Source organism: Oncorhynchus mykiss, chromosome 17 (genome assembly GCF_013265735.2).
Source record: "Oncorhynchus mykiss isolate Arlee chromosome 17, USDA_OmykA_1.1, whole genome shotgun sequence".
In the NCBI taxonomy this organism is placed as follows: Eukaryota; Metazoa; Chordata; class Actinopteri; order Salmoniformes; family Salmonidae; genus Oncorhynchus; species Oncorhynchus mykiss.
In genome coordinates this window covers 9,176,818-9,202,108 of record NC_048581.1, presented here as the reverse complement: position 1 = coordinate 9,202,108, position 25,291 = coordinate 9,176,818, and the positions used below count along the sequence as shown (strand labels likewise).

General features: G+C 42.5%; 1 protein-coding gene across 3 annotated transcripts in view; it reads right to left on the bottom strand.

Annotated features, from left to right (window-relative positions):
• Positions 1-25,291, bottom strand: part of LOC110513772 (myosin heavy chain, fast skeletal muscle) — a 67,557-nt gene that overhangs the window by 17,584 nt on the left and 24,682 nt on the right. The window contains exons 1-7 of one of the 3 annotated variants that reach the window (XM_036948814.1): positions 3,296-3,370; positions 2,685-2,730; positions 2,324-2,551; positions 1,842-1,988; positions 1,425-1,581; positions 435-462; positions 66-174 (exon numbers count right to left, since the gene is read on the bottom strand). In XM_036948814.1, the coding sequence (XP_036804709.1) occupies positions 66-174; positions 435-462; positions 1,425-1,581; positions 1,842-1,988; positions 2,324-2,539 (657 nt within the window). In that variant the 5' untranslated portion in view covers positions 2,540-2,551; positions 2,685-2,730; positions 3,296-3,370. Of the gene's footprint in view, positions 1-65; positions 175-434; positions 463-1,424; positions 1,582-1,841; positions 1,989-2,323; positions 2,552-2,684; positions 2,731-3,295; positions 3,371-25,291 lie in introns of those variants that run through there. The other 2 variants (XM_036948815.1, XM_036948816.1) reach the window with 2 other exon arrangements.

Below are 25,291 nucleotides of genomic sequence, written 5' to 3'. Positions count from 1 at the left end.
AAAAAAAGTTTCCACAGCCAACCAAACTGAAATGTGATGAAAAGGCAAACATAAGAACAACCGACCTGCATTTTGTTGGGGTCTGCTTCCTTCTTGCCACCAGACACTGCAATGGTGGCAAAGTACTGGATGACACGCTTGGTGTTGACAGTCTTTCCTGCACCGGATTCTCCACTGGTTTATATGACAGAGAAAGAGGAAGTTTTAGTTACATGTTTGAGTGTCAGATTGGCTTTCACTAAGAAATAGCATAGAAAAATACTTGTTTTCTAACATAAGTAAATCATTAACAAATATTCCCTTTCATCGACTCGTTATTACACATAACCTGATGCTCTAATCCATCCATAATGTCATGTATTTCATCACACCAAGTGGCCCATCTTATTACAATAGGAACACTTTCTCAAGTGACATTTTAGTAAACAACTTACGTAATCAGGACGGACTGGTTCTCCTTATCTGGAACCAAAAAACGCATTACTTATCATACTCAAGCAACATTGTGAGGACATTATTGTATTCATAGCATCATCACAAATGTCATTTTCGAACATTTTCCATTAAAGTGAAATCAGATATTTCCAAACAAACTGTTCTAACCTAGACTAGAAAACTCTAAAGCATATTTTATATCCATCCATCCATCAGCACTTATGGACTTTGAGATCTATATACACTTGTGGACATCCATAGAGCTCCAGTTTTATGGATTGTCTAATCATGTGAGAGACACAGACTAGGTCTCGACCTTTAAGTCTTTACTGAAGACTAGGGCTAGGATCAGTCTGTCCTATCCGGTGCAATTCTCCTGTCTTAACTGGTGTCCTGTGTGAACTTAAGTATTCTCTCTCTCTATCTCTGAGAACCAGAGCCCTAGGACCATGCCTCCTGGCTGTGCCCAGTCCACCTGGTCGTGCATCTGCTCCAGTTTCAACTGTTCTGCCTGCGGCTATGGAACCCTGATCTGTTCACCGGATGTGCTACCTTGTCCTCGACCTGCTTTTTTTTGACTCTCCCTATCTGTCTCTCTCACTCCCTGCTGTCTCGACCTCTGAATGCTTGGCTATGAAAAGCCAACTGACATTTACTCCTGAGGTGCTGACCTGTTGCACACTCTATAGCCACTGTGATAATAATTTGACCCTGCTGGTCATCTAAGAATGTTTGAACATCTTGTAGAACGATCTGGCCTCAATGGCCATGTAATCTCATACACTCCACCCGGCACAGCCAGAAGAGGACTGGCCACCCCTCAGAGCCTGGTTACCCTCTAGGTTTTCCTTCTACATCTGCATTGCTTGATGTTTGGGGTTTTAGGCTGGGTTTCTGTATAAGCACTTTGTGATATCTGCTTATGTAAAAATGGCTTTATAAATAAATGTGCTTGATTGATCCAACCATCCATCCATGAGAGCTCGTACCAATCATCATGAACTGAAAGGCGTTGTCAGAGACGGAGAAGATATGGGGTGGAGCCTCCACTCTCTTCTTCCCTCTGTAGGCATTGACAACCTCTTCATCGTACACAGGGAGCCACTTGTAGGGGTTCACCGTGGCACAGAAGAGCCCAGAGTAGGTCTGGATGAAAGCATCATTAAATGAGGGGATTACTAAAGTCAGATGTACTTTTACCTGGAATTATGTGAGGATGTGGGTGTACTTTGGTTTACTGATGTGGGTCTACTGTATTGATATGTTTTGGTTTCTACCGTTCACTTATGTGTAGTACTGTATGTGTGTGTTTATTATCTTCATGTGTGTGTGTATTTATTATCTTCATGTGTGTGTGTATTTATTATCTTCATGTATGTGTGTGTTTGTATGTGCAGGTTTCTTACATAGATCATCCATGCTGCATAACGCTCTTTGAGGTTATACAACACAGAGGCTTCATTCAGGTAGGTCATCATGGCCATGTCCTCAATCTTGTCGTACTTAGGGGGGTTCATCTCATAGATGTCTGCATCTTTGAACTCTTTTCCTTCCTGAAACAGTCAGAAATCTAGATTACACACAGATCAAACTGGACATGACTGAATGCTTTTTGCTCATTAAATACAAGCAATCTTTAAAAAAAATCATATCCACATTTAGTCCCACTACTTAGTTATCACCCACTGACACATATCTGGTGATTCTTGACTAGTCAACATGAGAAATTACATATCATTTTTAAATAGCAGCATTAAAATTGATGTATTTGAAGTTTATATTCTGCTTACAAAAAACATTGGATGTTTGTTTTTGCATTTAGTTGACTTTTCAAGAATTAGAGTAATTGCACAAACTTGAATTTGAATTATTTTCTGATCAGACTTACCTCCTTACTGCCGTCAGGTTTCGTGACTGTTACAGTACACTTCCCGTCGGCCCTGGCAGTGACTAAACCCTTAAGGTACAGCTCCACCTTGTCTGCCACATAGCAGGCGTTCTTTGAATCAAAGGGTGCGGCTTGTGCCTCCATCCTCTCCTTCTCAGACTTACGAAGGTATATGGCAGCCTTGCCGTAGATTTGCATCTCCGCGTCCGTACTCATGGTGACGGATAACTAGTAAAGAGATGAAACATGAAACACGATTGACTCTGTGGTGCTTCCTCCCCAGTCAACAGAGTTAGGTGAGTGGTATCTCTCTCAGAATACTTTCATCACTTTTTATGTGAAGAGTCAAACCATGTCTCACCTTCTTTTTCCCCTCCTACAGATGAATGTGTACTTCTTGGAGGACCCTGTGAAACATGAGAGTGTTGTGAAAACACACAAGTCTAAAGCCTTATCATTTATCCCCTGAAGGGCTAGAAAACATTTAACTCAATCATTACATGTCAAATTCAACTACAGGTGCAACTGGTAACTTTCATTTACTACACATCCACACATTCTGTCAGGAATTCAAATAAATTCCCCTGAAAACCCAGTTACATTCTAGAACACCAACTCAATTTACTACACATTCTGTCAGGAATTCAAATAAATTCCCCTGAAACTCAGTTACATTCTAGAACACCAACTCAATTTACTACACATTCTGTCAGGAATTCAAATAAATTCCCCTGAAACTCAGTTACATTCTAGAACACCCTTTCAAGTGCAGGAGCACCACTTCTGACTGTAAATGAAAGTCACAGATTTGAAGTAAAACACATTAAAAAATACATTATTTTTAATGCCACTTGATTTACTATTGTAAAATCTTACAGAAGTCAATTCAAACAGTGCAGTTAGCTACTGCCTCCGTTGCTGAGTACAAAGATGAGACAAATGTACAACTCTAAGGAGGTGGAGAGGTCTTACCACAGAGGAAGAAGGTATCTGACTTATTGATGCTGGGGCCTCAGCCTCCTTATATCTGGTTGGAAGTGCCAACCAAGCAAAAGTTAATTATGGACCACTCTGGGAAAGGACATGAATTGGATGAGAGAGCTGTTTATTTTTGTGTATCACTAGCACCTCCCACTTCCAGGAGCACCACACTCCCATGACATTACTTTTAAATGACATGTTTTTCTAAGAATTGAATTTCACTATATTAACATAAATGAGAGATTTCATACCTAATAGTTATGACAATATCAAAAGTTTGATTAATCAAATTGATTCCAATGTTACTCCCACTGACCCTCAAATACTGTAGTGGAGTCCATGTTGCCCCAATATCCTGAAATAGTTTTCATTAAAACTAATCTGACCTGATTTAGTTCCAGTTTAGTGGCATTAATCCTCATCAACAACTGTTTATATACAGTACCAGTTAAACGTTTTGACACACCAACTCATTCAAGGGTTTTTCTTTATTTTTAATATGTTCTACATTGTAATTGGTCTCTCTCTCTACCACACCTGCTGTCTCTAACGCTGAATGATCCGCTATGAAAAGCCAACTGACATTTACTCCTGAGGTGCTGACCTGTTGCACCCTCTACAACCACTGTGATTATTATTATTTGACCCTGCAGGTCATCTATGAACGTTTGAACATCTTGGCCATGTTCTGTTATAATCTCCACCCGGCACAGCCAGAAGAGGACTGGCCACCCCTCAGAGCCTCGTTCCTCTCTAGGTTTCTTCCTAGGTTCCTGCCTTTCTAGGGAGTTTTTCCTAGCTACCGTGCTTCTATATCTGCATTGCTTGCTGTTTGGGGGTTTAAGATGGATTTCTGTATAGTACTTTGTGACCTTGGCTGATGTAAAAAAAATGGCTTTATAAATCAATTTGAATAATTGATTGATAGTGAAGGCATCCAAACTATGAATTAACGCATATGGAATCATGTAGTAACCAAAAAAGTGTTAAACAAATCAAAATGTTTTATATTTGAGATTCTTCAAAGTAGCCACCTTTTGCCTTGATGACAGCTTTGCACACTCTTGGCATTCTCTCAACCAGCTTCATGAGGTAGTCACCTGGAATGCATTTGAATTAACAGGTGTGCCTTGTTAAAAGTTCATTTGTGGAATTTATTTCCTTCTTAATATGTTTGAGCCGAACAGTTGTGTTGTGACAAGGTAGGGGTGGTATACAGAAGATAGCCCTATTTGGTAAAAGACCAAGTCCATATTGTGGCAAGAGCAGCTCAAATAATCAAAGAGAAATGACAGTCCATCATTACTTTAAGACATGAAGGTCAGTCAATGCAGAACATTTCTGTCGCAAAAAACCATCAAGTGTTGTGATGAAACTGGCTCCCATGAGGACCGCAACAAGAAAGGAAGACCCAGAGTTACCTCTGCTGCAGAGAATAAATTCATTAGAGTTACCAGCCTCAGATTGCAGCCCAAATAAATGTTTCACAGTTCAAGTAACAGACGCTTCTCAACATCAACTGTTCAGAGGAGACTGTGAATCAGGCCTTCATGTTCCAATTGTTGCTAAGAAACCACTACTACAGGACTCCAATAAGAAGAAGACACTTGCTTGGGCCAAGAAACACGATCAATGGACATTAGACCAGTGGAAATCTGTCCTTTGGTCTGATGAGTTCAAATTTGAGATTTTTGGTTTCAGCCGCCATGTCTTTGTGAGACACAGAGTAGGTGAATGGATGATCTCTGCACGTGTGGTTCCCACCATGAAGCATGGAGGAGGAGGTGTGATGGTGTGATGGTGTGGGGGGGGCTTGCTGGTGACACTGTCAGTGATTTATTGAGAATTCAAGGCTCACTTAACCAGCATGGCTACCACAGCATTCCTGTATTGGGCCAGTAAAGCGAAAGGCTGCTGGATCGAATCCACGTGCTGACAAGGTAAAAATATATCATTCTTCCCCTGAGCAAGGCAGTTCCCCAGGCGCCAAAGATGTGGATGTCGATTAAGGCAATCCTCCGCACCTCTCTGATTCAGAGGGGTTGGGTTAAATGTGGAAGACACATTTCAGTTGAATGTATTCAGTTGTACAACTGACTAGGTATCCCCTTTCCCTTCCCTTTCCCTTCAGCTATACGCCATCCCATCTATTTTGCGCTTAGTGGGACTATCATTTGTTTTTCAACAGGACAATGACCCAACACACCTCCAGGCTGTGTAAGGGCTATTTGACCAAGAAGGAGAGTGATGGAGTGCTGCATTAGATGACCTGGCCTCCACAATCACCCAACCAGAACCCAATTGAGATGGGTTGGGATGAGTTGGACCGCAGAGTGAAGGAAAAGCAGCCGATAAGTGCTCAGCATATGTGGGAACTCCTTCAAGACTGTTGGAAAAGCATTCCAGGTGAAGCTGGTTGAGAGAATGCCAAGAGTGTGCAAAGCTGTCATCAAGGCAAAGGGTGGCTACGTTGAAGAATCTAAAATCTAAAATCTATTTTGATTTCTTTAACACTTTTATGGTTACTACATGATTACTACAAATACCTATTGTTTATTAATAGTTTTGATGTCTTCACTATTATTCTACAATGTAGAAAATACTAAAAATAAAGAAAAACCCTAGAATGAGTAGGTGTCCAAACTTTTGACTGGTACTGTATGTTCACCATGTCACACCCTGATCGGTTTCACCTGTCTTTGTGCTTGTCTCCACCCCCCTCCAGCTGTCACCCATCTACCCCATTATCACCTGTGCATTTATACCTGTGTTCTCTGTTTGTCTTTGCCAGTTTGTCTTGTCAGGTCTTACCAGCGTGCTTTCCCATCTTCCTGTTCGCTCAAGTTTCGTAGTTTCCCCGGTTCTGACCATTCTGCCTGCCCCGAGCATGCCTGCCGTTCCGTACCTGCCTGACTCTGACCCGATTACGAACCTCTGCCTGCCCTTGGCCTATCTTTTCCCTGCCCCGTTTGGTCAGTAAACATCTGTGATTCTTGCTGTCTGCATCTGGGTCTTATCCTGAGTTCTGGTACACATTTCCTGAGTTCTGGTACACACATCTGGTACACATATTATTTCTATGATTTAGCTTGTTAACACTATGATTTAGCTTGTAAGCTGAACTGTCTCCTCACCTCATGCTTGTGACGGAGTTGGCCGTTACCTCGTGCTTTGCTTAGTATGACTTATCACCCTGATGGAACCATATTAAATGAATAATATCAAGCTAGAACAGAAACATTGAGGCTTTTAACTACACCTCAAAAAACTGCAAATTCTAATGTGTAGTTAAACTATACATACATACATACATGCATACATGCATACATACATACATACATACATACATACATACATACATACATACATACATACATACAAGTATGTAAACCCCCCTTAAAATGAATAGATTCAGCTATTTCAGCCACACCCAATGCTAACTGGTGTATAAAATCGAGAACACAGCCATGAAATCTCCATAGACAAACATTGGCAGTAGAATGGCTTTACTGAAGAGCTCAGTGACTTTCAACGTGGCACCGTCATAGGATGCCACCTTTCCAACAAGTCAGTTCATCACATTTTTGCCCTGCTAGAGCTGCCCCAATCAACTGTAAGTGCTTTTATTATGAAGTGGAAACGTCTAGCAGTGACAACGGCTCAGTCGCGAAGTGGTAGGCCACAAAAGAACACAGAACGGTACCGCCGAGTGCTGAAGCACATAAAAATCGTCTGCCCTCAGTTGCATCACCCGCTATCGAGTTCCAAACTGCCTTAGGAGGCAACGTCAGCACAAGAACTGTTCGTCGGAAGCTTCATGAAATGGGTATTCATGGCCGAGCAGCAGCACACCAGCCTAAGATGCCAACTGGAGTGGTGTAAAGCTCGCCGCCATTGGAGCAGTGGAAATGCATTCTCTGGAGTGATGAATCACGCTTCACCGTCTGGCAGTCCGATGGACGAATCTGTGTTTGGCAGGAACGCTACCTGCCCGAATGCGTAGTGCCAACTGTAAAGTTTGGTGGATGAGAAATAATGGTCTGGGGATCTTTTCATGGTTCGGGCTAGGCCCCTTAGTTCCAGTGAAGGGAAATCTTAAGGATACAGTATACAATGACATTCTAGATGATTCTGTTCTCCCAACGTTGTGGCAAAAGTTTTGTTCACAGTGATTTTTATCATTAAACTGCGCAGTTGGAACACAGTCTTTGCTCTCCTGCGCCTGACTTCTCTATCGCCTTACATCATGGCTGATTTCAGATGACAACCTCAACCCTGTTATGGTCCACCCTGATACCTTATTTGGCACTTAATATGCACTTACTATAGTATTTATTTAGTTGAACCTCTTGAGATGGAAAACATGTGTTTTATTAAGTTGAACCTCTTGAGATGGTTAAACATGTGTTTTATTAAGTTGAACCTCTTGAGATGGAAAACATGTGTTTTATTAAGTTGAACCTCTTGAGATGGAAAACATGTGTTTTATTAAGTTGAACCTCTTGAGATGGTTAAACATGTGTTTTATTAAGTTGAACCTCTTGAGATGGTTAAACATGTGTTTTATTAAGTTGAACCTCTTGAGATGGTTAAACATGTGTTTTATTAAGTTGAACCTCTTGAGATGGTTAAACATGTGTTTTATTAAGTTGAACCTCTTGAGATGAAAACATGTGTTTTATTAAGTTGAACCTCTTGAGATGGTTAAACATGTGTTTTATTAAGTTGAACCTCTTGAGATGGTTAAACATGTGTTTTATTAAGTTGAACATGTTCTCTTTATGACGGAATGTTAAAATGAGGTGAAATAAAACGTTTTCATTCCAAGTTTCACGACCCAAAAGGGGCTCATTATGTGGAAGGACCCTTGTTTCACTACCCTAAAGGGGCTCATTATGTGGAACGACCCATGTTTCACTACCCAAAAGGGGCTCATTATGTGGAAGGACCCATGTTTCACTACCCAAAAGGGGCTCATTATGTGGAAGGACCCATGTTTCACTACCCAAAAGGGGCTCATTATGTGGAAGGACCCATGTTTCACTACCCAAAAGGGTCTCATTATGTGGAAGGACCCATGTTCTATTGAAGATTCTGGAGGCACTTTTATTTGTCTCACATTTCAGTTGGCTAAAACGGTCCAGTAGGATTTTTATGACACATATCACCAATACAGTATTTCAACAATCTTTTCCACTCATATTGCTGACAGCGATATAACTGCCTCAAACGTTTATTACACTCTGATATAAACCGCTTAGCAGCTGAGCTGGCTTCAACGATGACCTTTATTTATGACCTTTTCTGTTGAACATGAAGTTTCTGAGAGACCACAGAGCATCACTCGGGGCAACATACACATCCCCTGCAAAGGGATAAAAGTAAGAAAATAAACATGGCAAATGATTTCCTCTGGTCTGAAACGGCACCAAGAACCCTGTTAGAACTCATCGAAACTTTAGACGTGTGGTATGAAACATTTGGTGTTATAGTTTTGTCCAGTGTGACTCAGTTGGTAGAGAATGGCACTTACAATGCCAGGGTTGTGGGTTCAATTCCTCTAGAGGGACCAGTACAAACATATGAAAATGTATGCACTCACTACTGTAAATCCCTCCGGGATAAGAGCATCTGCTAAATGACTTAAATGAAATGGTAAAATATGATAAGTTAAGGGACTGTCTGTAATGTGAGGAGCCCATATTTACACAGTGTAAATCCACGAAAACAAGAGGCCATCTTAGAAAGTATGTGTTTTATAAAATACTGCCTATTCTAACACAGATATCAGAGAGGGCAGTTATTACACCTTGAGTAGATACAGATGTGAAATACTCTACAGTTCTAGAACCTAATAAGTTAGGAACAACAAAACAACAACAAAAAAGTTCCATTGGAATTCCGAGAAGAGAGAGAGGGGGGGGGGGGGGGGGGGGGGGTTTAAACTCTGATAACACACAGGCACTTAATACATGGTAGAAGGGGTTTGCTCATTTGTTCTCAAGTACTGAAAATGTGGCATATTTTGAGGAAGAATTTTATAAAGCCACATGTTCCCTGAAAACTAAACTTAAAAAAAAACAATGTCAGAGACCTCATATCTAGCATTTTATTCAATGTTCCCAACAAAAGAACAGAGTTTGGTAGGAAGTCATTTTATACAATGTTCCCAACAAAAGAACAGAGTTTGGTAGGAAGTCATTGTATACAATGTTCCCAACAATATAACAGAGTTCGGTAGGAGTGCTTTTAGCTTTGCTGAACTATCATCGTGGAACATTTTACACAGCTATTTTTCATGTCTCGCCAGGAATGTTCGTTCGGGTTCAAGTCCTGGCTCTGGTTGGGCCACTCAAGGACATTCAGATCCTTGTCCCGAAGCCACTCCTGCGTTGTCTTGGATGTGTGCTTAGGGTCGTTGTCCTGTTGGAAGGTGAACCTTCACCCCAGTCTGAGGTCCTGAGTGCTCTGGAGCAGGTTTTCATCAAGGATCTCTATGTACTTTGCTCCGTTCATCTTTGCCTTGATCCTGACTGGTCTCCCAGTCCCTAACATAATGCTTCACCGTAGGGATGGTGCCAGGTTACCTCCAGACGTGATGCTTTGCATTCAGGCAAAATAGTTTAACCTTGGTTTCATCAGACAAGAGAATCTTGTTTCTCATGGTCTGAGAGTTTTTAGGTGCCTTTTGGCAAACTCCAAGCGGGCTGTCATGTGCCTTTTACTGAGGAGTGGCTTCCATCTAGCCACTCTACCATAAAGGCCTGGTTAGTGGAGTGCTGTAGAGATGGTTGTCCTTCTGGAAGGTTCTCCCATCTCCACAGAGGAACTCTAGAGCTCTGTCAGAGTGACCATTGGGTTCTTGGTCAACTCCCTGACCAAGGCCCTTCTCCCCTGATTGCTCAGTTTGGCCAGGTGGCCAGCTCTAGGAAGAGTCTTGCTGGTTCCAAACTTCTTCCGTTTAAGAATGATGGAGGCCACTGTGATCTTGGGGACCTTCAATGCTGCAGACATTTTTTGGTAACCTTCCCCAGATCTCTGCTTCGACATGATCCTGTCTGAGCTCTACAGACAATTCCTTCAACCTTATGGCTTCATTTTAGTTCTGACACGCACTGTCAACTGTGGGACTTTATATAGACAGGCCTTTCCAAATCATGTTCAACCAATTGAAATGACCACAGATGGACTCCAATGAAAAATCAATGCAAACAGGATGCACCTGAGCTCAATTTCAAGTCTCATAGCAAAGGGTCTAAATATTTATGTAAGTAAGGTCGTTTTATTTTTATTTCTAATTAGGTTGTTCCTGGTACTTTTGGGTTGTTAGGGGTGATTTGCAAGACCCCTTGGGGGAGTCATTGGGAAAACGAAAACACTGAAAGATATTGGTTATGCCTCGTATTCCAAGGTGTATCAGACGTGTGTGTGTCCTGTTCTGAACTATTCAGCAGGAAGGTGGGGTTCTAAAGGTGTAATAAAATGAACATGTCCATAACAGAGAAGGACGTTATTTTTTAGGTGTCCACAAGTTTGCTCCTCAATTGGCAGTAACTGGGGACATGGACTGGGAACATACAGCAAAGTGGATGTATGTATAGATTGTGTAGGTCTCTGTCTCTCACACCTGACTCTTCTCTTTGTGTCAGAATGGGTTTAAACGCCATCCGTTTCATTTATTTGTTCCCTCTCTAGGGTTATTGTTATTGCTTGGATTACCTTATCTACTGGTATGTATTGATATTGATTCATTCTTTATGCCCAGTGTCCACACAGCACATCAGTACAAGAAGCCCCATATCTGCTGGATACACTAGTTGAGCAGGGTGACCATCTGGAAGGATCCCATCAAGGACTTGTCATTTCTTGGACTGTGCTCTCATCTTCACTGCAGCCAGGGTTTATTGTTTGGTATATCTGCCAACGCAGCCTAATTCTGGCACCGATGACACAGTTATTAGACAAGATATTTACTTGCCATGTTTGTGGGTGGAGAGAACATTAGCACCATGCAGACGAAACATTTGTGATATTGATTTTAATGTGCAAAGACCTTGCATGATCTATGACCTGCGTTTTTGTATTTGAGGGACATGTTTAACTCCAAACTTGCTCTGGGCAGAAGTTACCCTCCCGGATAATACTGGCCTTAGATCAGTGTCAGAGGAATATGTACAGCTGTCATACCCAACTAGACAACTGTGCATTAGGCCACAAAGACCTCAACTGACTTCACAACCATGGGCCTTCTCACTATGCAGATCAGTTTCAAGTTAATTCAGGAGGTGAACTGAAATGTCTATTTTAAAGCCTTGTGAAATATTTTAATTTTGTTTACTTCCTGATTGAACTGAAATGTATATCTTCCACTCCAGCACTAACATACTGGACCTGATTTCAAGTAATTGAGGGCTAAATTGAAGATCATGATTAGTTGTAAATCAAATGTTATTGGTCACGCAGCGCATATTTTACATATGTTATTACAGGTGGAGCGAAATGCTTATGTTCCTATCAGTGCAGTAATACCTAACAATACAATACAGGCATATCCCCCCAAATAACATGTTTTGATTGGTCAGAATGCAATGAGGAGATTGAGATTAAGAATCCAGGTTCCGTATTTATTACACAGTGGAACAGGAACACAGAGCACATGAGGGGAGGGTTTGATTGAGGCTGATTAAGGTTTAGGATTTGGAGTTGGGGCTTGTTAAGGCCGATAGGAAGGTTAGGTTGCGGAAATGTAGAAACATAAAATCGTAGTTTAAAACGTTAGACAAACAACTTCTTATGAGACATTAGCTTGTCATTTAGTGGGTTAGGCCGATAGTTTCCCCTTTTGCAGTGTGACTTCACAAGGAAATGTACCACGTGTACAAATGATGTTGGGACTTTATTAGATGTGCAGTGAAATTGAGTGTGACATTGATCCTAACTGAGTGCAGTGAACCACTTCTATATGGAAATGAAAGGGGTGTAAAAAGGCAGAGGAGAGGTGATTGGGGAGTGGTAACAGGTATGGAGGATAGGGGAGTGGTAACAGGTTTGGAGGATAGGGGAGTGGTAACAGGTTTGGAGGATAGGGGCGTGGTAACAGGTTTGGAGGATAGGGGAGTGGTAACAGGTTTGGAGGATAGGGGAGTGGTAACAGGTTTGGAGGATAGGGGAGTGGTAACAGGTTTGGAGGACAGGGGAGTGGTAACAGGTTTGGAGGATAGGGGAGTGGTAACAGGTTTGGAGGATAGGGGAGTGGTAACAGGTTTGGAGGACAGGGGAGTGGTAACAGGTTTGGAGGATAGGGGAGTGGTAACAGGTTTGGAGGATAGGGGAGTGGTAACAGGTTTGGAGGATAGGGGAGTGGTAACAGGTTTGGAGGACAGGGGAGTGGTAACAGGTTTGGAGGATAGGGGAGTGGTAACAGGTTTGGAGGATAGGGGAGTGGTAACAGGTTTGGAGGATAGGGGAGTGGTAACAGGTTTGGAGGACAGGGGAGTGGTAACAGGTTTGGAGGATAGGGGAGTGGTAACAGGTTTGGAGGACAGGGGAGTGGTAACAGGTTTGGAGGACAGGGGAGTGGTAACAGGTTTGGAGGACAGGGGAGTGGTAACAGGTTTGGAGGATAGGGGAGTGGTAACAGGTTTGGAGGATAGGGGAGTGGTAACAGGTTTAGAGGATAGGGGAGTGGTAACAGGTTTGGAGGATAGGGGCGTCATTAGGAGCAATTGGGAGTCCTGTAGGAGTGGCAAGACCCTTCCAAACAGTTGATTTTGCCAAAGAATGTTATTATATTGTCAAGAAATTTGAGTGACCACTCTAACAATGGAAATAAATGTCTTCAAAGATGGAAAGCAGGTGGGAGGAGGCGAGATTAGGTGTGACCATTTTATCCAATGAAAGGGCAGATATGCGTGTTAACAACAGATAGATAGAAGACTCATATTTGTATCTTTGCCATTATAGTGTCTGTGACCGCATGGGCAGTGCCATTGAGGCTATCTCCATTTTAGAGTAGTCAATTATATTCTTCTTCATTGGCTGATGGCTCCCAACTCATAGGAATCCCAACCTGATTTCTAGTAATTAAGGGCTAAATTGAAGGTTATGATAATTTGATTCAGCTGAACCCACTGTGTTAGTGCTGGGATGGAATAAAAGCCTGCACTCCATGTGGATGGGCTGTCTAGAACAGCAGTTGCAGGCCCCTGATATACTATTATAAACTGTCAAATGTTATTAAGCAACGTAAACTGTCATTATAAAACTGTGATTGTACATTTGTATTTTAGCAGGGCCTTGGGAGGATTGGATAGTAACAGTTGATCCAATATATTTTGTTCTGTAAAACGACCTGCAAAGTAGTTGGCCTGAGACGCCCCAGAGCCTTGGATCACGTCAGCAGTTTTTTTAATATGATTCAATCCATTAAAATGTCAAAGCCACTAAAGTCTATATCTGGATTTGAAATGTCACATGCTGTGGCATGGACCTACAAAACATCCAATCTTGGCTCGGTTAATTCAGATCTTATTTTCCAGGTCACATATCTTGCTGTAAATCTATGACGGTGTCAGCAATGTGAGGACCTCATGGTCGACTAATAAGGTCAAAATAATGTGCTGGCCTGTATCGGATCTCTCTGTGCTCCCCCTTTCAGCATGCAGTGTAATGTCAATGTAATATTAATCTAATACATTTACAAGGATAAACACTTGGATCAAATGGGGAGCTGTTGTGTTTTTCAGCAAGCTTTACAGATCTTTGGACTAACAAGTCCACAGTTATTACCCCCTGCCTAGTGACCTTCTCCAAACATGACCATGTTCCAAAACTGGGTGTCAGAAATACATGCAGCCTGAAGTAGTTTAGGATTGCTTTATGACCCTGCCTCATAGGGATGGTATCAAACCTGCTGAGCTGTTCATGAAACTCCAAGTTGATCCCATAGAGTCGATGGCAGTGTTACAGGAAGCAAACTAAAGCAACAGATCATTTACAAGCCCAATATGTCCATGTTCAGAAACAGGCGAGTCAGAAATACATCCAGCTTCCACAGCAATACAGCGCCTTCGGAAAGTATTCAGACCCCTTCCCTTTTCCCACATTTTGTTACGTTACTGTCTTATTCTAAAATGTATTAAAATCAAGTAAATTCCTCATCAATCTTCACAGAATTTCCCATAATGACATAGCGAAAAAAATACCTTATTTACATAAGTATTCAGACCCTTTGCTATTAGACCCTAAATTGAGCTCAGATGCATCCTGTTTCCATTTATCATCCTTGAGATGTTTCTACAAATTGACTGGAGTCCACCTGTGGTAAATTTAATTGATTGTACAGGATTTGGAAAGGCACACACCCGTCTATATAAGGTCCTACAGTTGACAGTGCATGTCAGAGCTAAAAACAAGCCAATTATTTCCTTCACAATTTTTAACATATAAAGGTATTAATAAACAAATTAGGCATATCTGTGCAGTTTTGATAAAGCGTGTGCGAGCGAGGAGGCCTACAAACCTGATTCAGTTACACCAGCTCTGTGAGCAGGAATGGGCCATAATTCACCCAACTTACTGTGGGAAGCTTGTGGAAGGCTACCCAAAACTATTGACCTAAGTTAAACAATGTAAAGGCAATGCTACCAAATACTATTTGAGTGTATGTAAACTTCTGACCCACTGGGAATGTGATGAAAGTAATAAAAGCTGAAATAAATCATTCTCTCTACTATTATTCTGACATTTCACATTCTTAAAATAAAGTTGTGATTCTATCTGACCTAAGACAGGGAATCTTTACTGGGATTAAATGTCAGGAATTGTGAAAAACTGAGTTGAAATGTATTTAGCTAAGGTGTATGTAAACTTCCAACTTCAACTGTAACTTACAAACCCAATATGGTCATGTTCAGAAAAGGGTGTGTCAGAAATACATCCAGCTTCCACAGCAATTTATCTAAAGTAATTTGTCATTGATTTATCAGCAGATCCGATGCCATTTGAGCTGTGCACCAGAGGATTCGACCATATACGAAACAGATTTATACAGTGGGGCAAAAAAGTATTGAGTCAGCCACCAATTGTGCAAGTTATCCCACTTAAAAAGATGAGGTCTGTAACATTCATCATAGGTACACTTCAACTATGACAGACAAAATGAGATTTTTTTTCCCCAGAAAATAACATTGTAGGATTTTTAATGAATTGATTTGCAAATTATGGTGGAAAATAAGTATTTGGTCAATAAGAAAAGTTTCTCTCAATACTTTGTTATATACCCTTTGTTGGCAACGTTTTCTGTAAGTCTTCACAAGGTTTTCACACACTGTTGCTGGTATTTTGGCCCATTCCTCCATGCAAATATCCTCTAGAGCAGTGATGTTTTGGGGCTGTTGCTGGGCAACACAGACTTTCAACTCCCTCCAAAGATTTTCTATGGGGTTGAGATCTGGAGACTGGCTAGGCCACTCCAGGACCTTGAAATGCTTCTTACGAAGCCACTCCTTCGTTGCCCGGGCGGTGTGTTTGGGATCATTGTCATGCTGAAAGACCCAGCCACGTTTCATCTTCAATGCCCTTGCTGATGGAAGGAGGTTTTCACTCAAAATCTCACAATACATGGCCCCATTCATTCTTTCCTTTACACGGATCAGTCGTCCTGGTCCCTTTGCAGAAAACCAGCCCCAAAGCATGATGTTTCCACCCCCATGCTTCACAGTAGGTATGGTGTTCTTTGGATGCAACTCAGCATTCTTTGTCCTACCAAAAAGTTTTGGTTTCATCTGACCATATGACATTCTCCAAATCTTCTTCTGGATCATCCAAATGCTCTCTAACAAACTTCAGACGGGCCTGGACTACTGTACTTTCATGAGGTACTCTAGCTCAGGCAAGCAATACCTCAAGAATTCTTTAATATTAGACATCGCGCATCAGCTGTTATTGACAAATAGAAACACCCCCCCAGCCCCTCGTCTTACCAGGAGTAGCTTCTCTGTCCTAACAATGTGTCACGGCTGTCTGTGGTGGAAGAAGGTGAGGACCAATGCGCAGCGTGGGAAGTGTTCATATTCTTTAATAGAACTCAGAACACTCAAATACAAAACCAACAAGAGAACGAAATGAAACCGAAACAGTTCTGTCTGGAACAGATACGAAACAGAAAATAATCACCCACAACTCAAGGGCGAAAACAGGCTGCCTAAGTATGGTTCTCAATCAGGGACAACGATTGACAGCTGCCTCTGATTGAGAACCATACCAGGCCAAACACAGAAATACCAAATCATAGAAAAACTAACATAGACAACCCACCCCAACTCACGCCCTGACCAACCAAAAACAAAGGCAAAACAAAAGAACTAAGGTCAGAATGTGACAGTACCCCCCCCCCCCCAAAAGTGCGGACCCCGGCCGCAAAACCTGAACCTATAGGGGAGGGTCTGGGTGGGTGTCTGTCTGCGGCTCTGGCTCTGGAGCGGGACGTGGACCCCACTCCACCATTGTCTTTCTCCACCTCTTAACCCACCTCCGTGGCGCCTTTCGAGCGGCAACCCTCGCCGCCGACCTCGGACTGGGGACCCTAGCAACGGGTCCCGAATGGACGGGAGACTCCGGCAGCTCCGGAGTGAAGGGCGATTCCCGGCAGCTCCGGAGTGAAGGGCGATTCCGGCAGCACCGGAGTAACTGACGGCTCTGGCAGCTCCTGACTGACCGGCGGCTCTGGCAGCTCCTGACTGACCGCCGGCTCTGGCAGCTCAGGACAGACGGGAGACTCTGGCAGCTCAGGACAGGCGGGAGCACCTGTAGGGAGGAGACGGAGAGACAGCCTGGTGCTGGGGGCTGATTAGTCAAAACGTGTGAGACACAGAGAAGGTGAACGGATTAACACCCTAATGGCGCCGGAAGGGGGCGTAAGCTTGGGCTGCCTTCTGAGAATTCATAGGCGATTTAAATGAACGCTTCTAACTCATCAACAGACAGATCCCAGGCAGTGTCTCCTTGCTCCCTGTATTTTATACCAGACCACATGTTCCTCTTAGCCTGATCGCACAAAAAGAAAACAGTGGCGTGAAGAAGATATTGTAGGAACAATAGTGGTGTCACGTCTACTCCCGCTCCTCTCTGGCGCTCGTTGTCGAACAGTTTACTCATTTTTACGCACATCTGTCACCATCGTTAAGCGCACCTGCGCCTCATGAGAGTCACCTGGACTCCATCACCTTCCGGATTACCTCCCCTATATCTGTCACTCCCTTTGGTTCTTTTCACAGGTGTTATTGATTCTGTTTCTGTGTTTTATGTCGGTACACTACGTGTTTTGTTCTGTTTAATGTATTATTAAATGCACTCCCTTTACTTGCTTCCTGACTCCTGGCGCATATTACAAGTGGATCAATATATTAGTAATCCGTTTAATTCTTGTCTTGCAGTGTATACAGAGGGTTTAAAGGATCCCATAAACGGGAAGACAGGCGCTGGTGTATTTATCCCTATGCAGCAGGCCAACATCGGATTTCTGTTTAATCAACAGAAGTTATTGCTATAAATGTTGAATTGCAATGGATAGAGGAGGAGGTGCAATCAAGAAGCGTAGTACTATGTTGGGACTGTGCATCCGTTTTGTATAGTTTAAGATCTGGAAAGTCCGAAGGTGGTTGGTTAGAAGTAATGATGCTGTTGTCGGGGTTACAAAGAAAATGGTATTGAAATTTCGGGTTGTTGGATTCCGGCTCATAGAAATGATAACTAAGCAATAAGGCCCGAGGAAGACACCACGGCTATGCGGTGTTCTAATGCACGATGCAATGCGAAGCGCCTGGTCACAGCCCTGAGCCGTGGTATATTGGCCATATATCACAAACCCCAGAGGTACCTTACTGCTATTATAAACTGGTTACCAACGTGATTAGAGTAGTAAAATGAAATGTTTTGTCATACTCGTGGTACACAGTCTGATATACCATGGCTTTTCAGCCAATCTGAATTTAGGACTCAAACCACCCGATTTATAACAGCAGACAAACCAGTAGGTAGCAGTGTATACACCTGTCAGTTTTTTGCGATTTGCCGATAAAACTTAAAGAAGAAGACGCCGCTCTCATTTCCCCAGACAGACACACGGCTCTGCTTCACTCACAGTCACTCGTCTCGGGGCACAAGTGTCCCTTCCTCCAGACATGGTGTATGAACCAGAATCCGTAGCTAAACATTCATAGCTATTTCCTGTCGACATTGCGGAGGCCTTATGGTTGTTTAGTCGGCCTACTTTGTCTGCCCATATAATTATTCCATTGCTGGTGACGTGTGATACGATTGATAATAGGTGATTTAAGTAGTGACTGGTTTTCATCAAACTGCCCACTCAAGAAAAAGCTTCCAGCTGTAACCTGTGTTACCTGGTTCAGGTTATCAGTCAACCTACCTGGGGAGGGGGGTTACAAACAGCACAGGAACGAAATCATCAACATTTACTGATAACATCTTTACTAATGCTGCAGAAATGTGCTCTAAAGCGGTATACAGATCCATCTGATGTAGTGATCACAATAAAGGAGCTGTCACACCCTGATCTGTTTCACCTGTCTTGTACTTGTCTCCACCCCCCACCAGGTGTCTCCCGTTTTCCCAATTATCCCCTGTGTATTTATACCTGTGTTTTCTGTTTGTCTCTTTCCAGTTTTGTCTTGTATTGTCTGGTCGTACCAGCGTGTTTCTTGGTTTTGCGTGTGCTTTACTTTTTGTTTTCCGGTTCTGCCCTTTCTGCCTGCCATCCTGCCCCTGCCTGCCATCCTGACCCTGCCTGCCATCCTGACCCTGCCTGACTGCCATCCTGCCCCTGCCTGCCATCCTGACCCTGCCTGCCATCCTGACCCTGCCTGCCTGCCATCCTGCCCCTGCCTGCCATCCTGACCCTGCCTGCCATCCTGACCCTGCCTGCCTGCCATCCTGACCCTGCCTGCCTGCCATCCTGACCCTGCCTGCCATCCTGACCCTGCCTGCCTGCCATCCTGACCCTGCCTGACTGCCATCCTGTACCTGCTTGACTTTGCCTGCCCCCTGTGATATCTGAGAAATGATCTGAGAATCAAACTACAGCCTCTTCTGTCTGTATCTGGGTCTTATCCTGAGTTGTGATAAGTATCTTGGAAAACCAAAGTTCCAAAGGCTGGGTCTAATATAGTGTATAAGAGGTCATACAATCCGTTTTGCAGTGATTCCTAAGTTGTTGGTCCGTGCCGTTTAATGAGGAGCAAACAGACGCTGCACTTGTCACTTATGACATGTCTAATTCCAGTTACTAATAAGCATGCAACCATTAAGAAAAGGACTGTTAAATACCCGTGGATTGAAAAGGAATTGTATGGTTGAATGGGATGGCAAATAGGTCTGGCTGCACAACTGATTGGCAAACTGAGGAATCATGTGAACAAAAATAAACTTCATTTTGGGGCACTTTAAATAAATGTTTTATCAAAAACACAAACTCGGTTCCGTCCTTCATTGAATCAGATATCTCATTCATCACAAAACCCACTGATATTGCCAAATACTTTGCATTACATGCCAGCAACACACGCTGACACTACACATCCAAGTATATCTGATCAAATTATGAAAGAAGCATTGTAATTTTTAATTCTGTAAAGTGAGTGTGGAAGAGGTGAAAAAATGATTGCTGTCTATCAACAATGACAAGCCACCGGGGTCAGACAACTTGGAGGGGAAATTACTGAGGATAACACTGGATGATATTGCCACTCCTATTTGGCATATCTTCAATCTAAGCCTATTAGAACTTGTGTACCCTAAGGTCTGGAAGGAAGCAAAATATTTTTTGCATACCAAGAATATTAAAGCCCTCTTTACTTGCTCAGATAGCCAATCTTTAAACTTTTGGGAAAAATTGTGTTTGACCAGATTCAATGCTATTTTACAGTAAACAAATTGACAAACAGGCTTTCAGCACGCTTAAAGGGAAGGACATTCAACAAGAACGGCACTTACACACATGACTAATTGGCTGAGATAAATTGATGATAAAAATATTGTGGGAGTTGTTTCATTAGACTTCAGTGCGGCTTTTGACATTATCGATCATAGTCTGCTGATGGAAAAACGTATGTTGTGGCTTTACACCCCCTCCTATATTGTGGATAAAGAGTTACTTGTCTAACAGAACACAGAGGGTGTTTAATGGAAGCCTCTACAACACAATCTAGGAAAAATCAGGGCAGCTGTCAAGACCCCTTACTTTTTTAGAGAAACTATATGGGGCAAGTGAATTAGCCCCTTTATCTGAATCTGTGTCTGAAATACATGCAGGCAGTAGAAGCCAGCCATGCGTTAGACTATGTATTAGCCCCTTTATCTGAATCTGTGTCTGAAATACATGCAGGCAGTAGAAGCCAGCCATGCGTTAGACTATGTATTAGCCCATTTATCTAAATCTGTGTCTGAAATACATGCAGGCAGTAGAAGCCAGCCATGCGTTAGACTATGTATTAGCCCCTTTATCTGAATCTGTGTCTGAAATACATGCAGGCAGTAGAAGCCAGTCATGCGTTAGACTATGTATTAGCCCCTTTATCTGTATCTGTGTCTGAAATACATGCAGGCAGTAGAAGCCAGCCATGCGTTAGACTATGTATTAGCCCCTTTATCTGTATCTGTGTCTGAAATACATGCAGGCAGTAGGAGCCAGCCATGCTTTAGACTATGTATTAGCCCCTTTATCTGAATCTGTGTCTGAAATACATGCAGGCAGTAGAAGCCAGCCATGCGTTAGACTATGTATTAGCCCATTTAGTTGATCATTTAATAGGACTAAGTAAGTAAATCGTTTTCATCAGTCGGGGTCGTTTACCTTTGATCAACGCATGTGAATGAGTGAAGGAACTTAAGTATTTTATGTGAGGTACTGTATAGGCTTTACCGGTGTGATTAGATAACTCGATCCGGTGGAATAGGACGACACGAGAGCTTCTTTCAGACAGCGCTCCGTAAACCACGCCCCAGTGGGCAGAGTTAGGCATGTTGGACTGGGACACGTTTTAATATCATAAAAAGGCTCTAATTTTTACCGTGAGTCCGCAATAGTTCTGTGTTGCCTAGTTATGCGAATATATTTGAGACCAGTGTATTGCAGTTAATATAGCAGCATTTTTAACGTGCACTTCTGAGTTTTCCGACCACAAATAAATACGATTCCAAGTATCAAGCGTGATTAAACGGATATGATTACTCATGCTAGTATGATGAGATCTGCTCACCCCTAGGTAATATGGGAACGGGGGCATAAATTGTTGACATAACTGTAATCCCAACCCAACCTTCATGTACCCGTTGTTACTCAGTCACTTACCAAACTCTGTTTTTATGACCAAAATTATCCTATTCAAACTTTGTAGTAAATGTTTCTGACTCATATCATGCATCACAGACCGTTTCCCAAATGAGAAGTTGGTTTTAAAGGGCAGTCTACCTTTAACTGCTGATTCGGTAATAGGCTTGATCTCTATGGCAGCTGTTTTATCTGGGATGACTGAAGACCTGATAAGAGCTTCTGCTTTATAGTTCTGCAATTGATACCACGGACACTATTTAACTCATGTTAAATACATGTCAACAATCCTTCATTCACAGGACCCTTCTATGGATTAAATGGATAAAAATCCCCAAAAGAATGGTATGTTTTTGTTTTAGTTTCTTGAGGAATCACCCCAATAGCTTTTTAATAGCTACAATAATGTGGCATAGAGACTGTGACTTTCTAGCTAACCTTCCATTCTAGCTAACTTTCCTTTCTAGCTAACCTTCCTTTCTAGCTAACCTTCCTTTCTAGCTAACCTTCCATTCTAGCTAAACTTCCATTCTAGCTAACCTTCCATTATAGCTAACCTTCCTTTCTAGCTAAGCTTCATTTCTAGCTAACCTTCCTTTCTAGCTAACCTTCCTTTCTAGCTAACCTTCCATTCTAGCTAACCTTCCATTCTAGCTAACCTTCCATTCTAGCTAACCTTCCATTCTAGCTAACCTTCCATTCTAGCTAACCTTCCATTCTAGCTAACCTTCCATTCTAGCTAACCTTCCATTCTCAAAAATGCTTCCTCTTCTTTCAGAACTAGTTAATGCTTCCTCTTCTTTCTGAACTAGTTAATGCTTCCTCTTCTTTCTGAACTAGTTAATGCTTCCTCTTCTTTCTGAACTAGTTAATGCTTCCTCTTCTTTCTGAACTAGTTAATGCTTCCTCTTCTTTCAGAACTAGTTAATGCTTCCTCTTCTTTCTGAACTAGTTAATGCTTCCTCTTCTTTCAGAACTAGTTAATGCTTCCTCTTCTTTCTGAACTAGTTAATGCTTCCTCTTCTTTCTGAACTAGTTAATGCTTCCTCTTCTTTCTGAACTAGTTAATGCTTCCTCTTCTTTCTGAACTAGTTAATGCTTCCTCTTCTTTCTGAACTAGTTAATGATTCCTCTTCTTTCAGAACTAGTTAATGCTTCCTCTTCTTTCTGAACTAGTTAATGCTTCCCCTTCTTTCTGAACTAGTTAATGCTTCCTCTTCTTTCTGAACTAGTTAATGATTCCCCTTCTTTCTGAACTAGTTAATGCTTCCTCTTCTTTCTGAACTAGTTAATGCTTCCTCTTCTTTCTGAACTAGTTAATGCTTCCTCTTCTTTCTGAACTAGTTAATGCTTCCTCTTCTTTCTGAACTAGTTAATGCTTCCTCTTCTTTCTGAACTAGTTAATGCTTCCTCTTCTTTCTGAACTAGTTAATGCTTCCTCTTCTTTCTGAACTAGTTAATGCTTCCTCTTCTTTCTGAACTAGTTAATGCTTCCTCTTCTTTCAGAACTTATTCAACACTAATTATGTTCAAAATCACAACATTGAAATGACTTCAGTGTGGGACCAATGTGTCTGATCAACTTGCCCTCACACTCCATGGTCCTGGGACAGGACCTTTCTCTTTAGGTCACATAGGATCATGACTCCAGAGTCTCTTATTGGTTGTGAGCCACGTCAGATTGCTACACATATGATGTGGTTAGCTGATATGTTAATAAACATCAAATACAGGCGTTCTGAGAACTTTTTAATTTTATTTATCTGTTATTTTACCAGGTAAGTTGACTGAGAACATGTTCTCATTTACAGCAACGACCTGGGGAATAGTTACAGGGGAGAGGAGGGGGATTAATGAGCCAATTGTAAACTGGGGATTATTAGGTGACCGTGATGGTTTCGAGGGCCAGATTGGGAATTTAGCCAGGACCCCGGGGTTAACACCCCTACTCTTACGATAAGTGCATTGGATCTTTAATGACCTCAGAGAGTCAGGACACCCGTTTAACGTCCCATCCAAAAGAAGGCACCCTACACAGGACAGTGTCCCCAATCACTGCCCTGGGCATTGGGATATATATTTTTAGACCAGAGGAAAGAGTGCCTCCTACTGGCCCTCCAACACCATCTGGTCTCCCATCCAGGGACTGATCTGGACCAACCCTGCTTTGCTTCAGAAGCAAGCCAGCAGTGGTATGCAGGGTGGTATGCTGCTGGCCTACTTGCATGCGTCTTCAATGTTGTCAGCATGGAGGGTGGCCATTGTGTTTCAGAACCACAGGTTTCACAAAACCTGCAATTTAATGTAAGCGTACAGTGTGGGTAACTGCTCACTGCTCCATGACTGCCTTCTGACACCATGTATCTAGTCTGTGTTGGCTGACTGTTGGGCCTTCATTCCAACCTCTCCCGCCACTGTGGATTCTATTTATAGTTTTCTCATAAAACTGTGACGCCTCCGCTCTGCTGACGAAGCCATCTAGCCTCTAAATCATTGCAATTTGAACCCTCTGGTAAACCTGGATAAGTGTAACATTACCGAATACATTAAAATGCTTTTTTCCTAATCGGGTATAGACTTGTAATTGCTTGTGTAGCAGATGGGGAGCTGAAACTCAGTCCTCAGCCTGCAGTGTCTCCACTTGTACTGCTGAACAGTTAGCTTTTTGGTGGTGCGACTGGTTCTTCAGACTCTTCAGGTGGTCATGTGTTTGTGAGAAGGAGGTCATGTGTTTGTGAGAAGGAGGTCATGTGTTTGTGAGATAGAGGTCCTGAGTTTGAGCCTCGGTATGTTCCGAATAAGGAGGAAGTGGTGATCGCTAAGCAAGCAGCATGACGTCCTTTACACCTGGTTCAAGTGAACATTGACAGCACAATTAATACAAATATTCTGTTGCACAAGTGAATCTTATCCCCACACACAGTGAGGAAGACGGTGGTTCGGAAAGCGAAGAAATATCCAAAGTTGAAAGTGGGAGAATAACAGAACTTGGTTGCGTCTTCGGGTCACCAGATCGACAATGTAATGCTATTTCCTCACCAATAGGCTCTTTTGGAAGGGTTCCTGACGGGCACAGTGGTCTCAGGCGCTGCGTCTCTTTTTTTTAAAGAGGGTTTCCATAAAAAAAATCCTTATAGAGAGAATCCAACAAATGTCAGTGTTGTTTGACCACGCCCACCAGTAGTGTTGAAAGAAGGATGTAGATGCAGGACAGAACCACACACCTACTGTTTGATGTTATGGGCTGTTTTGATTACACTGGTCCTGGGGCCTTTGTTAAGGTCAAAGGCATAATGAACTCTACCAAGTACCAGGACATTTTAGCTGGCGAAGTAGTGAGTATTTCAACAAATAAATTGTTTTACTTGTTAAATTAAAATCTCTTTCTCTGAGCAATTGTGTTATGTTATGTAGTAGGTAAAAGGAGTGTTAAGCCACAGTTATTCAACACACTACTATCATGCACATCCCTTGCCTAGGGGCCCAGTGGAGGAGGGGCCAGTTATTCAACACACTACTATCATACACATCCCTTGCCTAGGGGCCCAATGGAGGAGGGGCCAGTTATTCAACACACTACTATCATGCACATCCCTTGCCTAGGGGCCCAATGGAGGAGGGGCCAGTTATTCAACATACTA